The 14,955-nt window shown below is 36.7% G+C and overlaps 1 protein-coding gene and 1 long non-coding RNA gene across 4 annotated transcripts in view; both read left to right on the top strand.

Annotated features, from left to right (window-relative positions):
- Nucleotides 1-4,087: 4,087 nt before the first annotated feature.
- LOC115920053 lies at nucleotides 4,088-6,673 on the top strand. The gene is made up of 3 exons (XR_004062146.1): nucleotides 4,088-4,226; nucleotides 5,660-5,785; nucleotides 6,306-6,673. It is a non-coding gene; the product is annotated as an uncharacterized LOC115920053 (long non-coding RNA).
- A 3,505-nt stretch (nucleotides 6,674-10,178) lies between these two features.
- Nucleotides 10,179-14,955, top strand: part of LOC579169 — a 42,368-nt gene continuing 37,591 nt past the window's right edge. The window contains exon 1 of one of the 3 annotated variants that reach the window (XM_030974670.1): nucleotides 10,179-10,886. Coding sequence is in view for 1 of the 3 variants with exons in the window: in XM_011684830.2 (XP_011683132.2) it covers nucleotides 13,429-13,430 (2 nt within the window). In the remaining 2 variants the exon portion in view is untranslated. Of the gene's footprint in view, nucleotides 10,887-13,098; nucleotides 13,117-13,184; nucleotides 13,431-14,955 lie in introns of those variants that run through there. The other 2 variants (XM_030974671.1, XM_011684830.2) reach the window with 2 other exon arrangements.

Raw genomic sequence — 14,955 nt, 5'->3', positions numbered from 1 at the left:
CATACCAATTCAACATGACAGTTCTTGGGTCACCCTCTGTTAATAGCTCCATGGTAATATACTATAGATGTAGCCTTTCTTTCACTGCCGAGTTATCCAGTGCAGACTACTAATTACATCTTCCTGAGGTTTGGTTCTAGGTGTGATTCAAGGAATGTTTTGGAAGTGTCTGAAGCACTGTACTGTCTGTGCCAAAAGACTACCATAAAATATTGGATAATAATTTGAATTTCATGCATTAATCTGAGATTCTGATGCCACCAATTCTTAGCAACAATTTTAGATAAGAAAAGATCAGAAAGGAGCTTACTCTCTAAGAAGAAAAGAGTGAATGTTCACTCTATTTTCATCCCCCTCCCCCCCAGTCACCTCATTGATCACTTGTTTAGGAGTGAATAGCGATTGATTTAGAGTGCTTTCTAAGAAGAAAAGAGTTAATGTTCACTCTATTTTCTCTACATTTTCACTCTCCAGAGGAGTCACGTTAGTGATCACTCAATTATTTTTTAGAGAGTATGAGTGAAAGCAGCTTAAAATGGAGGCAACTATAGATATAGAAGAAGATATTTATTAGCCTAAATGTATTTTAATCAGGTGTCACATGGCAGATTGCTGTCGTAAAGATGACATGTAGACTACATTAAATCAGGAAACAATTGTGGGGAAGAAGAAAATAGGCAAAAAATCACGGAATTAAAAAAAGTTGGTGGGGAGGGTGTTGGGGAATAACTTGATTGACCGAAACACTGAACTTTTGAAACCAAGTACTATTATTTTATTAGTGTTCAAGTTTGAGAGGTAGTTATAGTCAGACAGAAAAGCAAGAAATGTTTGTGCATATAAAGCAACATATCTCATCACTGAAGGAATAAGGAGAGCTGAGAAAGCAGAGGAAGTTTCATTTTCTGGGAATTGTCAAATATGGAGGTTGTTGTCATGTTGGGCTCATGTGGGAGGAAGCTCCTATGAGAGGGGCGAGCTGTGAGGGGAAAAGTTTGATGAAAGGAAGGTAGCACAGAGTGAAGCATGCGCTGAAATACTATAGCCTGCTGTTAAGTACATTTTTTAGTTTTAACCATGATATGATTACAAGAACTCAGAAACATGTACATGTATAGTAAAATGTAAACAGATGTAGGCCTCGTCATTTAAAGAAGATGACTCTTCAATAGTAATAGGATTTTATTATAGTGTGAATCAAGTTATTACATGATACAAAAAGGCCATTTTGTCTTTGTGACAATGAAGTAAATCCTCATGTTCATGAATATGTGAAATTTGGTTGTGTTTGCAGTTCATGTCTGCAGGCCTACGTGGAAGTTATTTAGAATTATTTGTAACGAAAATGAGATATTCAGCCTCCCCCAAGCTTCTTTCATCATGCTAGGGCAGTTTCCCATCCCATATCTTTTCGTATTCCTTTACAGTGGCTGTAGTTTGGCAAAAGTCCTGTTTAAATAGTAGAACTGCGCATAAATATAGTGATATAACATGATGTTACACGAATTGGGAAAATGATAGTAGTATGAACAAAATAGATTTGAATACAATGAGATATCATTTGACCAATATTACCGTTGGTTGTTTAGATGTACTGGTATCTCCTTGGTTTAGACAGTATTTAGTATTTTAAAAAAAGGATATACATGTACAGGTAGGAAAGGTAAACTGAAAAAGAATAGTTACAAATAAATTGATTGATCAAATTTGTAGAAGAGGAAATGAGAAAATGGAGAAGAAAAGTAAGAGAGAGAAGGAGAGAGAGAGAGAGAGCGAGAAGGGGAAGGGGGGGGGGGAGGGAGAGAGAGAGAAAAAGGAGGGGTGATGGATATTGCGGTAGTTCTAACTGGAAGAGGTAGACCTAGATCAGCATTTGAGAATCACAAAGAGGATGAAACGAAGAATAAATAAAGAAGACTTAATGCTTAAAACCAGCCATAAATCATCACTATCTCCTACCCTTCTGGTCACATCAAAATGGAATGGTGAATTACAACACAAAGGAAGTGAATACCTGTTATTGTAGGAAGTAATTGAAATGGGTGTAATTTACAGTGGGTATCATAGTCATTAGCTCCTTTGTCCCAGTAACCTTAGAGTGAAAGTTTGGACCATCTGAATGTCTCAAACACACACCAATGTCAGTTAGAAAACCAAGAGATTTACTCTAGCCAAGGCTGTAGTTTACTAGAATATATTTATATATTAATCATCGGCTTGACATGGTTTGGATAAGGTATAGCAAGGAGTTACATGGTTTTGATAAGGTATAGCAAGGAGTTACATGGTTTTGATAAGGTATAGCAAGGAGTTACATGGTTTTGATAAGGTATAGCAAGGAGTTACATGGTTTTGATAAGGTATAGCAAGGAGTTACATGGTTTTGATAAGGTATAGCAAGGAGTTACCAGCAACTCCTTGGATATAGTAGGATAGAATTCATCATCATATTCATGCATACTTTTTTGATTTGATATAACAAGTTATGTGGAGAAGCTGATCAATTAAAATGTCTTTAATTTTTCTTGAATGGAGAAACACACCTATGGATGTACTGTTTGTGTCTGTTTAAAAAAAATAAACCAGAGGTACATGTACATTTCCGTATATCAGTATAATTATGAAATTAATCGTGTAAATGCGCCCAATTTCTTATGGACAGAGGTAGGCATATACATTACATTTATCTTTTTTTTCTTCCCCCAGTGTCATTTATTTTAAAAGCTAAACAAAAACAATGAAAATGGAATGTTCTCTCAAGCTTATCGACCAATTTAAAATCATTAAAGATTCAAAGATAAGATTCAAGGATAAATTTATAATGTTTCATGTCCATTTTATTTTGACTATTTTTCATTTCTAAATACAAATGTAATCCTGTGCAATATTTTCATGATTTAAAAAATATTTGCAGTTTTAACTTTTAAGTTTGCTCATGGAAGAGCCACCTGAAGGGCATTAACCTTTACATTGCTTACATGCTGAGCATGTTTGATGGAAATTGATTTGTTTCTCCATTAAAATACAATTTACATTGTGGAAATATTGAGCATTGACAATTGTTGGTTAACTCAGGCTTTGTATTGCATTGATTGCACTTGCAATTACGGGGTTTCATCAAAATGACCAAAAATATGACATAAAAAGAAATGGTCCTCTCTGCTAAAAAATTATACATTCAGTGTATGATGTTGTATGACAGGAAAGGAGTGTTTGATATAATTGAAATGGAAAGTTTTCTTTTTAATCTTAGCAGTGAAGAGGAAAGAGCTAGTGTGGTCACAATTTGTGAGTTGAATACTTGTAAGGTAAGAATCAATGAAGATCAATGGCTGATTGTTCAAGAGGATTTTACAGTTCAGTGACATGCTCACTTTATTCAAAGCTTCTTCAGGATGTGGCTGATTATATTCAGTGTTTTTTTTTCTTCTTCATTCTCTTCTTTCTTTCTTCCTTTTTAGAGCAAGTGTTGGTATACGGTAGTTGTAAATATTTTGTTTAATACCTGTGTTTGCTTGTGAGCTATATACATGTATTCTTGCATTGCACGAGGCAAGTTTTTTCTTTATTCCTATTTCATTATTAATTAAAAGTATGTGTAATATTTAATAAACGAGCAGCAACTCCTAGTCCTACGATGACTAAAAGTCAAAATGTATGTTGTGTTTTACAGTCACTGTGTATTGAATGGGTTTCATAGTCTTCGTCTTTTTAAGAAGAATGAAAATGCATCATTTGTATTACTTAATAATCAGGATGCATGGGTTACATGCAAAGAGATTCGATCATACACAGTATGTCCTCCGTAGGAGGACTAGAGGGCCAACTAAAATCGTGACCTTTGACATTTCATAGGTTTTGCATTGGATGCATTATGGGGGTTTTGTCCGATTTGAACGACGGTTTTGGAGGGTCAATGAATATTCATGAGCAATGACGTAAAAAATACGCCAACTACTGTTTGTTGATTGGCCATCGACAAAATGTTTTATGTATTAGGTCATGCATAAAACATTTTTTGCATTCCCAGAATTCCCTACGATTTGAGCACGAAAATGGTGGTTGTATGAACTGCAACTTTCAAGTTATTCAATTACGAACAATGAAACATTTTTCTTTTAAGTGAATTTCTATTATAATAGAAGTTTGTCAAGTACGTCTCAGTGAAGCAGAAAATCTTCAGGCGAACATTGGCATCGAAGTGATACCTTATGATATCAAGAAAAGTAAGTAAAGATCCATTTTGTGTGAAGGTCTCTGAAATGATTGTGATGTGTTCGTCATTGCAGTGAGCGGCTCTCCGCATTGTCACAACGTATTACCCGGTTAACCCCCTACCCCATCCTCTTTTCTTTCTTCTGACCAAAGAATATTAACTGATTGAATGAACTCTAATTTAAGTCATCGACAGTAGTATTTTCAGAAACAATCAGGATTTTACCGTAGGTTATTTCATTAGAGCACATCTCATAATTTTAAGTTCAGTTCATAGCTTGATTTCCGATAGTAATCGGTCGTAGATGTGGACCTGTTGGAGACTGCGCAAATGGCTCATTGCTAGTCCAAGCCGATGAGATCTCGTCGAGCGGTTTATGATCTTCAATCCGCCGGTTCTAGCCGGCTGTAACACTCTACCAAGAAGCGACTGCGTTTCCTGAGCTGGCGCGGCTATAACTTACAGTGTGTTACTGTAAAGCCTAGGGCTAGGCTAGTATTCATAGCATAGTCTGGCCTGAATTTTCTGTCTCTTTTGTTCGTTAGCCCTTGATTTGGGTAGGGTCGGCTCCTCTCTTCAGCCGACCCTACCCAAATCAGAGGCTAACGAACGAAAGAGACAGAAACATTCGGGCTAAGCAAAGCCTAAGCAGAGCCTAGGGCTAGGCCTAGATCTAGGTCTAGTCTATATCTAGCACTTAAATATAAACAGCATGATTTAACCCCGCATCTAGTACAGGCCTAGATCTAGGGCTAGATTCTAGGCCTAATGCATTCTAATAAAGAAAGACTAAATAAATGCCTGGTGTAGGTGGATTAAATAAATGATGTGGAAGTTATGGAGAGGGGGGGGGGGGGGTGCACAATCATTCTGTGCCCCCCTTTTTCAGATGTGGCATAGGTCTAGGGACGGGTCTAGATCTAGGTCTAGAGCCACCTACTAATAATACTGAAAATAGGCAATTAGATCTAGATCTATAGCTTGTGTTATGCCATAGCAAAGAATTACATAGCCATGGGTCTAGTCTCGTTTTTGCTACACTAGACTAGACTAGTCGTGCACATGTGTCATTATTGTGATCCAGGTCCAGATTCAGCTTAGTTTGAATGTAGATCTAGATCTACTACTAGGCTAGATCTACCATCAACAACAAAAACAAAAGAAAAAAGGTGTCTCCTCCCCCCCCCCCCCCCCCCCCCTCTTTCCCTGATTTTGCTCTTACTCATGTCATTGTGCCTTGTTTGAAATAATTAGTTTATTTTCAGGATTTTATGCCACCCCTTTTAGTTTTATGTTGGTGAGAATTCTGGATCCAACCCTACATATGATATGGATATTTCTTTCTTTATTAAAGGACATGAACAAAGTTATAAACTGATAACTAATGCATGCATTTGATATTAGCAGGAACCTTACTAAGTTTATGTTTTCTTTAAATTGTAGATCCTATGGAACAAAGAAGCAGATAATGATCACAGAAGTGCAACAAAGAGCACCAGGACCTGATCATCAAATGTTATGGTGTAGATCTAATTCAAGAACAGGACACCTAAGTTGAACTCTGGCAAGGTATGTTTGTATAAAGTCCGAAAATATTCAGGCTGTATAATCTAAGCCCATGCGAACACCGCACTCGACTAGGACTATATACAAAGATTTGGGGAACTGTCATCTTGTGTTGCATTATATCTTGTAATTCTCATTTATTCTCTAGCTTTTTATTTAGGTGACAAACTATGGTGTTGCTACAGTTTATTCTCTCAGCATATTAAAAGACGTACTCAAAGGCATTTTTTCCTCAATATTACATTATATCTAACAAACTTTTGTTCACAAAAGTCTAGCAAATAATAACTTAAAATAAATTGGAAATTACTTTAAGAATAATTGGAAATACATCTAGAACTCTAAACCTTTACTCTTCTTTTCAAAAAGGGCCCTATCAGATAGACATAAGTTTATCATTTTTTAATAAAATTAAAATGCAAGGCCTACAAAAAGTGGGGAGGTACTATTTTTGAAAATACAATATAATGCAGCAGGTTTAATCTTATTTGATTTCTCCTCTCTTTTTGTTTTTATTATGCAGGTTGTCCCAATCTGCATGGTTTGATACCCAGGCTTCTTTTGTACAAGTCCCTAGTCCACCCTCATCTTGAGAACTGTTCCGGTGTCTGGGATCCCTACAACATCTAAGATGTCCAGGACGCTACTTCACAATGGGGACCACAAGAGAACCAGCAGTTTGACTGAGATGATCAGCACCTTTTAATTGCCTACTATATCTACAACTACAAGGCACTCTGCAAGAAGATTGGGAATGGTGCACAAGATAGTCAATGGTCTCTCCGCTTTCCCTTGAAAATTTTCCCACTGCACTACTTATAGCTACTTGCGCCCTCTATATAGCAAACAATGCCTAATCGGTGCCTGTTGGTCCCCCATGATCCTCTTTTTCTTATATTAATTGAGAGCTGATTTGATGAGATAACCACCTTTCAGTGACCTTGCCAGGTGGTCTAATCCCCCTGGCCAAACTAGTACAGACGGGCTTTAACAAATCACAAGCAGGAAGTACCATGACATGACCCTAATTCAGTTGCACTAAGTCAGAAGCGACATAGACAAGTTTGTATTTGCCCAACACTCTGTCCCAAAGTTAATGGAACTGACTTCCAGCAAATATAGTGCATGCTGACAGTCCAGAGAACTGCCAGGGACTACTTCTGACGCATCTACTCTCTTTATCCCACTTAGAAACATTCTGTCTTCCTCACACCACTTGTAATCTTTAGTAATAGTTCATCTTCGTGATAGGCTACAACGCCTTTTGAAGATTACCAGAAGAAGAAGAAGAAGATATATCGAGGATCATGAAAGTAATCATTTGTTCTTTTAAATGCGTGTACATGTAACATAGTTTTTTGATATTTAATCTTAAGTCAAGTTCTGACAAACATATTAGGGATGCTGAACTGAATAGTAAATTGAAGGGGTGGGGGGGGGGGGGGGGGGGTATAAAATGATGTAGTTCAATAGTAATACTGTAGTAATATAATTAATAACATTAATAATAATAACAATATTAAAAATAGTAACAATAACGACAATGATCATGATAATAGCAGTAATAATAATGATAATACAGGTAGTAGTAAAAACAACAACAATAATGTCTAATGTAAGATAAAGTACTCATAAAACTCAGTATATACCTGTGCTTTACATAATAAAATAGCATGTTGATATTATTGAATATTTTGTTCAAAATCTACAGTAAACTTTTACAACTGAAAAATTTGAATTCAAGAGACACCCCCCTCCCTCATCCTTTTTTTGATGTCATGTTGGATTTAAAAAGATCTTGATAGAAACAAAATATGTTGATAAATGAGTTCATAGATGTTAATAAATTAGTTAATACTGCTTACTTCTGTTCTTTTCATTTTCTTATTTTGTGAAATATATGTGATGATGCTGGTGATTATGATGATGTAGGCACTCTGTAATGATAATGCTGTATGACTGAGGTAAGATGGGGGCTGATACAGTCTTGTGTATAATTGAGTATGGTGTTTGACCTTTTGATGTTTGTTTATATCTGGCATCAGCGAGATAGATTTAACCATGATCTTTCCTAATGAGAGAGAGAGTGGGCAAGACTAATATATAAATGCAGTATGAAAAATGGTTGACAATAAAGATGAGGGGGGGGGGGTTAAATAAAGAATAAGTCAATGCCAAAATGATGAAAGCATAGATAATTGGGGTGGGGAAGGGGGAGGGAGGGTAATAGAGCCTATGGAAATGTCAATATCAGAAGGGGTCCCTGTATTGAAAATGTTACTGTTGGGGAGGGGCAAATTAAAAAAAAATAAGTGGCGACGAATGCAAGAACAAAGAGAAGGAGATAAAATTGAAATTTAATTGGGGATGGGGCACAATATGAAGATCATTGAAGTCAAGGTGAGAATGATTCATTATTTAGACACTAAAGATATGAAAATATCAATTGTTAAGTGGGCTAAATGAGTAGTGCAATTTGTCTGATTTAAAAAATATTAAGTTAAAGTTAATAAACGAACAATAAAAAAAGAGGTAAAAAATGAATTGAGGTACCACAGTGAAATGGGGTCATTATTTTTGCCTTTTAAAGAGAAAGTTGAGTTCTGGGAAGAGGTAAAAAATAATTTGTGAGCATTATCATTGTTATTATGCAAGCGTGGAAGAACATCAGATTAAACATGTTTTTTGAAAGGCATGGCTCTTCAAATGCCTTCATATTCTAAATATGACATGAAACATCGTAAAAATCGGGGGTAGGTTTTTATCGCCATGTGCTCGTGTAGTCCCATATACATCATTCTGTGTACAGTGCTTGTAACTTTGCCAAGATTTGGCCAAATTTCTTATCATTTTGATGATTCCAGAACCTTGCAATACACACGAATACATATATACTAGATGATCAACCTTTTCTGGCAGATTCCACAACGTTTCTTTCACAATGCAATCACATGACCAGAACTCAACTTTATCTTTAACTGAACTGAATTTTTTAAAATGTACTTGTGGCCCCAACGAAGTCAACCATTTAAAAGTTTATTAGCCCCCCCCCCCCCCCCCCCGGCCCCACACACACACACCTCCCCAACTCTGACCTTAATTTATTCTACATTTATCGGCCCAATTAAGGATTCTGTCGATATAGTAACGCATGCGCATTGTCTTTTTTTTATTGCGATAATATGCTAATAAGTGGAAAAGAGCTCATGAATATTCCAAATTTTAATTTAAATATTTTGCGCGCTGCGCGCAGTCCAAAATCTCCATTTCGCTGGTGCACTAAAGATTTGTCGTCTTCATAGGCTAATACACGATAAGTGGAAGCAGTGTGCACTTTTGACCCTCCAAAATTTCCCCATGGCAAGACGGATGCAGAAGCGGAGTTGAACCCCCCTGGTTACATGTTGGAATTTCATGAATATTTCAGAGAACATTCAGTATCCAGTGCCAGCTATCATGACAGAATTGTGGGAGGAAATTTGGAATATGTGTATAGTTGGAAGCTGCAGTATGGCCATGCAGCATGCATTATGCATGTCCAACTTTGATGTCAAGATTATCGTTGAGCTGGCTGCAAAATTTATAGTCTTCAGGCTGTCCGCATTTTAATGTACAGGGCTGCATTCATACAGGATTGAATCTTTCCAATTCCTTCTCCAATGTGTGCTTCTATGGAATCTGTGTAGTGTATTAAAGGTGCTATGAACTTCATCGAATATGAATCTAGACCTGATTTGTAACAATTAAAAACAAAAAATTATAGGTGTTACATGTAGGTATAGATCTGACAAATTCAAGCATTTTTTTCCCTTTTCATTTGATAAAATGACTTTGCTGTCGTCTGCTTTTAATTTTTTTGTTAAAGGATACCATGTGTTAAGAAAATGTACAAATGGATGTACATGTAAATGCATAATAATCTATTTGAAAAATAATCTGCAGAGCAATATAATGATGCAAGTACAGGATTTAGGTGGAGTAGATCGGGAGAGAGATCTTAGAAGAGAGAGAGAGAGAGAAAGAGAGAGAGAGAGAGAGAGAGAGAGAGAGAGAGAGAGAGAGAAAGAGGGAGGGAGAGAAAGAGGGAGGGAGAGAAAGAGGGAGGGAGGGAGAGAGGGAGAGAAGGTGAGAGGGAGAGAGGGAGGGAGAGAGTAAAATATTGAGCTTGGGCTAAGGCATGGCATCATATTTAGATGAAATAATTTTTAATTTGGAGATTCTTATTCTGATGAGGATGACTTTTTAAATAACTGAACCTATTCTCTCTGATTTATCTCCAGCTTTCAAATTTGTCCTGGATTTCTGCATTTTTTAATCGCACAAACTTTTTTTTATACAGTGGAGTTATTCCCCTTTAAAAAGTAAGTTTATAATGACAGGTCACATACATGTATAGGACCCAAGGGACCTACATTGTAAAGCTCCTATCCAAGGGACTATACATGTAGGTATGTCTTTGAGGATTATGCCACCACAAACGTTTAGCACTCAGACTTGGTTGAGAAGCCCTTGCTCTTTACAGATCAAAAACATCCCAAGACTGCTTTTTCAACCGTGAAAGCAATGGTTGCAGGACATGTTCAGACAAGGAGGTGAAAAACGAAAGTGTTGAAATTTTGACCGGCTTAAACCTTTCCAGTGTTCAATATTGATCCATTGATGACCGCCTATTGAGATTAGTTGCATCTCGTCCTCTCTCCACCAATCAATTGTGGTGCTAAATTGTTAGTCTGAAGCGGGATTGGACTAGAGGAGTGTCTGGACTGGTTGTTGCCCCAGCTAATTTAGTATTCAGGTTCATAGTGGGGTCATGTTTGTGTGGTGTGAATGCATCGTACATGTATAATGGAAAGCAAGTGCGTGTCTGCACTGCACTTTAACCTAGCTGGTAATTAGAGTGGGAGAGCATGCTGTGCATGGTGCGAGAGCCCACGGCACTGGCCCGCTTTTTAGTCTCTCTTCTCAGCTCTCTTTGAATACGCACCCTCCCTCCTCAAGTGGTGCTTGGTATGCATGCATGCCTGCTGGAGAACTATCCAGGGTTTGCTGGAGAAGCAGGAGAATAAAGAGGTCAGGAATATGAAAGTGTTTTTCTTCAATATTTGTGAGTATTACATGTTGATTAGATTATTGAAATATGTAAAAGAAAAATCATCAATAATGCACCAAAATAAAGAAATTTGTGATCTACATGAATATCACATTCTGTATTTAAAAAATGTGTAACCCTTATATGTTTTATCAGAGGACTAGGTTTAGCACCCCTCTGGAGCCTATTGAAGATTGTTTTTATACTTTGAATTAATTACAAGTTACTCTAATATAATGACTGATATCACAAAAATATTTGTAGGGCAATCCAACCTTGACATCAGGTTGCCTGGAAATCGAAAAATGAAAAGCCTGGGAAGTATATTAGTGAATATCTGAAATTTTAAACAATATTCAGAGAAAACAAAGCAAATTTGATATCAGCTTGCAATAAAAAGGAGAGCTGTTCCCATTCCCAATGACCCAAATTCCAATTTGAGATTCAGATACATTTTGTGAGACAACTTTCAAACATTTATGAATTCATAATCTTTTGTCCTTTTCTTTTTAAACTCTTGGTAGTCTGTTTTGGTTTTTTTGGGGGTACCAAAGATTACTAGGGTGGGTCGGTGGGATGCTCTTTAGCAAGAAAACAACCTGTACCGTTTGTTATGACTGACTGTCACTAATATGATTATACTAGTACTTTTATTTAAAAGATATGTAGGCACTCTATAAATATTATTGATCAGGTAGATTTTTGTCAACCAGATTTCTTCTTTCATTTAAAAATATGTCCAAAGGTTTGAATTCCTTGTCACTTTTAACACTCATATTCCCAGTTAGATGCTTATTTTAGTCTGAATAAGAAGACTACAATGCCTCTAGTGTGTGGTGCTGGTGTATTGCTATCAGGCTAGGCAAATCGATGACCTCCTTTGATGAGGTCACTGCAATATCGCTAAGGTGACAGGATACTGACCCTGCGACCCCGCTGAACTTTGGTCTCACTGCTCCTGGAGCAAGACAGTCATTCCTTAGTCTGAAAATGAGGTATCAAAATTCATGTTTTCTTGGATCAACCCAGTAGGCAAGGTACCATGCAGTAGATGGATAGAGACACTATATAATACTCTTTTCGGCTATGAAACATAATAACTCAATGAGTTTTAACAAGAAACAATTGAACTTGAAATCTGGGATTAGATTTCCTCTGTTTTTAATAATTTCAAGGTAATAATGGCCACTTGTTTTCAAAGTCATTAAAAAGAAAAAAGCAAACTTTTTAGTAGACAGCATGAAATAGATATTGTTCAATTAGAAGTGGTAGAGATTTATAAAGTTTCATGCTACAAAATAAGTGAATCACAGTGGTATTGCAAATTCTGTTGAAATTAAATGGCTGTTATTAACAAGTGGCACATTTTCTGGTATTTTACAACATACAAAACGTCCAAAACTTACGTTTCTCTACAAGTTTCACTATTCTGTCTATCTTAGGTAAAATTTGAAAGCTGTGCTTAAATGTGAAAGGTGTTGTTTTTATTTGTTCCTGGAGTATTCACTAAAGAGGGTCATGTGCATATTTAAAACGAACGTTGACTTCTTGTAGTCTTGTAAATGTGGGGTGGATTCCATATCTTTGTTCAGAAAATATCTTACTCTTCACTTTTATTACGTGAAAATAAGGCAATGTAAACATTTTTTAAAGGATTAATTTTACATCTAATTATAACAGACTTAAGTGATCAGCTCACTGAATGTTCAACTCCAGATCTTTCAAAAGATCACCGTCCACGTGTGTGTTATACTTGAACTTGCATGGCATCCAGTAAGGAAGGGTCTGAATAGTTGAGACTAGGTTTATTCTGAGACGGCTCTCACACACAAACACACACACACTCACACACACTGACTGTAGATTCCCACCAGTCTTGTGAACGACCTACGCACTTGATACACCAACCCCCAACAGTCCTCAATCCAACTTTTTACCTCAGATTTTTTTTTATGACTGCCTTGCATGTATGGCTCACTCTCTCCCAAGCATTTTCAAGCGCTATCCCATCACGTTAGAGAGAGTGAGAGAGCAGGAGAGAAGAGAGAGCGAAGAAACGAAAAGAGAAATCCTGCGCAAAGTATGGTTGCATCTCACACCAGAGTCTTGGTATCATCTTTTTAATTCTCGATTTCATCCATCTGTCTGTCCAATGCCCTTAATCCGTAAACATTGATTGATAGTTTACTTGTACGTTGATGACGATGAGTCCTTTGTAAACATCGGAGGGAGCTTGAGAAAGAGGGTGAGTTCACTGTGGCACTGGGACATGAGGTAAGTAGCTCGATGGACTTTATACTAGGTCGGTCGGTCTGTGCTGTTTATTCGGTCTGTCCAGAGTCTTAGGCCAGACTAATGACATCTCATCTTGAGTGTCGGTCTGGTAATCCATGCCATTACTCAGTGAGCACTCACTTCCAAGTTTTTTTGTTGTTGGCCAACTGAAGGACTCGCTGGGCTCTGTTTGTGTGAGAGAGAGAGAGTGAACTTGGACGGTGCTAGCTGAAGAAGGGGGCTGTATTGTGAGCTGTGTCATGGGTCTAGACGGATTAACTGCATGTGAGTATACAAACTTAGGCGTGCGTTACTGTGGACTCTATTCTAGTGTTGGTTCATGTGAGGAAGAAGGATGAAGTGTTGTACAGTCTTCCAGTTTGCTTTATAGAAAAATCTTTTTGCTTACTCCTTGTTATGTCTTTTGCTCTTTAATACACATGGTAGATATAGTTTCAAAGCAAAAGTTCGATACAGTTTTTTTATTATGTGGATGACTTGTGTTTCATGTTATCATTATCAAAATACATACGGGAATGTACTGTAATATGATTTATCTCATTCTAAATGATAAACATGGATGCCTTTTTCTAAAACAATTTTCAGAAATCGTAGGGGAAAATGAATATTGCCTGCTGCTTGGAAATCTGTAGAACAGTCATATATATATATATATATATTGTTCTTTGTTGGTTTTAGTATTTGGTTTACCAATGTGTAGATGGTATAGTGGAAGTGGTTGAGTTCTATGAATTCGACCTTTAAAGTTTGTTGGTTATCATTTATTAGTGGTATTTCAAACTGAGTACCTCATCTGTTTAGGGGAATTTAAAACAAAATCGTCACTTTTACTGTGGTTACAAAATTCCTTGATGGATTGCTAATATGTAGCATCAATTATTGGATTAGGCGAAGCAGTTTGTGGGGTAAATCAATTTCATCTCTAATGTAAGATATACATATAGGCTACTAAAGCAAGTGTTCTGTAGTTTATATAATGATCTGGGCCCTGTTTCATAAAAATGGTCATCAATAACAAATTACAATAACTATCATAAGCTACTGAAATTGTTGCATTTGATTGGCTAAGAGCAAATTAGTGATAGAAATTTGAAACTTGTTATTGACAACTAGTTTTATGAAACAACCCTGGTGTGTAATTGAAGAAAGAAAAAATCACTTGATTGTGATTTGATATTGTGGTTCATTTCTTGACACCTGCAAGTCTGGACACCTGGCATTAGTGTGAGGGTTTGAGTTCTTAAATCACTGTGTACATATATGTCCTAAGGTGAGGCATTTCATCTGTATTTGCCTCTCCTTACCCAGGTTAATGGGTATGTATACTGTTGAAATGCATCATGTACTGATAATGCTAAAGCTGGGGTAATAATACCAAAACCTTGAAGTGCATATAAGTACAGTACAGTATGTTTAATATGTGAGATTACTTGTAGTTGCAGCTGTGAGCTTTTTTAAAATCAAATTCTAGGATTTAAATGCTGTTAAAAACTTGTATTACTTTTAGAACAAATAAGACTTGGTTGTAAGAGCTGTGTCCATGAAAGATGATATTTGACAAATATTTACAAATCATAGAAACTCTCATACCTGTAACACCACTATGGAAAATACTTCATGCTTCATAAATTGAATTTTCATAGTTTCACAATCAAAAAGGTTGTTTCACCTGTGAGACCTCCGGCTACTCGTTGCTGCAGGCATCATGAGACTCAAGTAGGCGAAAGTCTCAGGTAAAACAACCTTTTTGATTGTGAAACTATGAAAAATTCAATTTATGGAATTGCTA

Source organism: Strongylocentrotus purpuratus, unplaced genomic scaffold (genome assembly GCF_000002235.5).
Source record: "Strongylocentrotus purpuratus isolate Spur 01 unplaced genomic scaffold, Spur_5.0 spur5_scaffold_7, whole genome shotgun sequence".
Classification (NCBI taxonomy): domain Eukaryota; kingdom Metazoa; phylum Echinodermata; class Echinoidea; order Camarodonta; family Strongylocentrotidae; genus Strongylocentrotus; species Strongylocentrotus purpuratus.
Note: the sequence above shows the minus strand (reverse complement) of the source record. Positions and strands in the feature narration are given on the sequence as shown.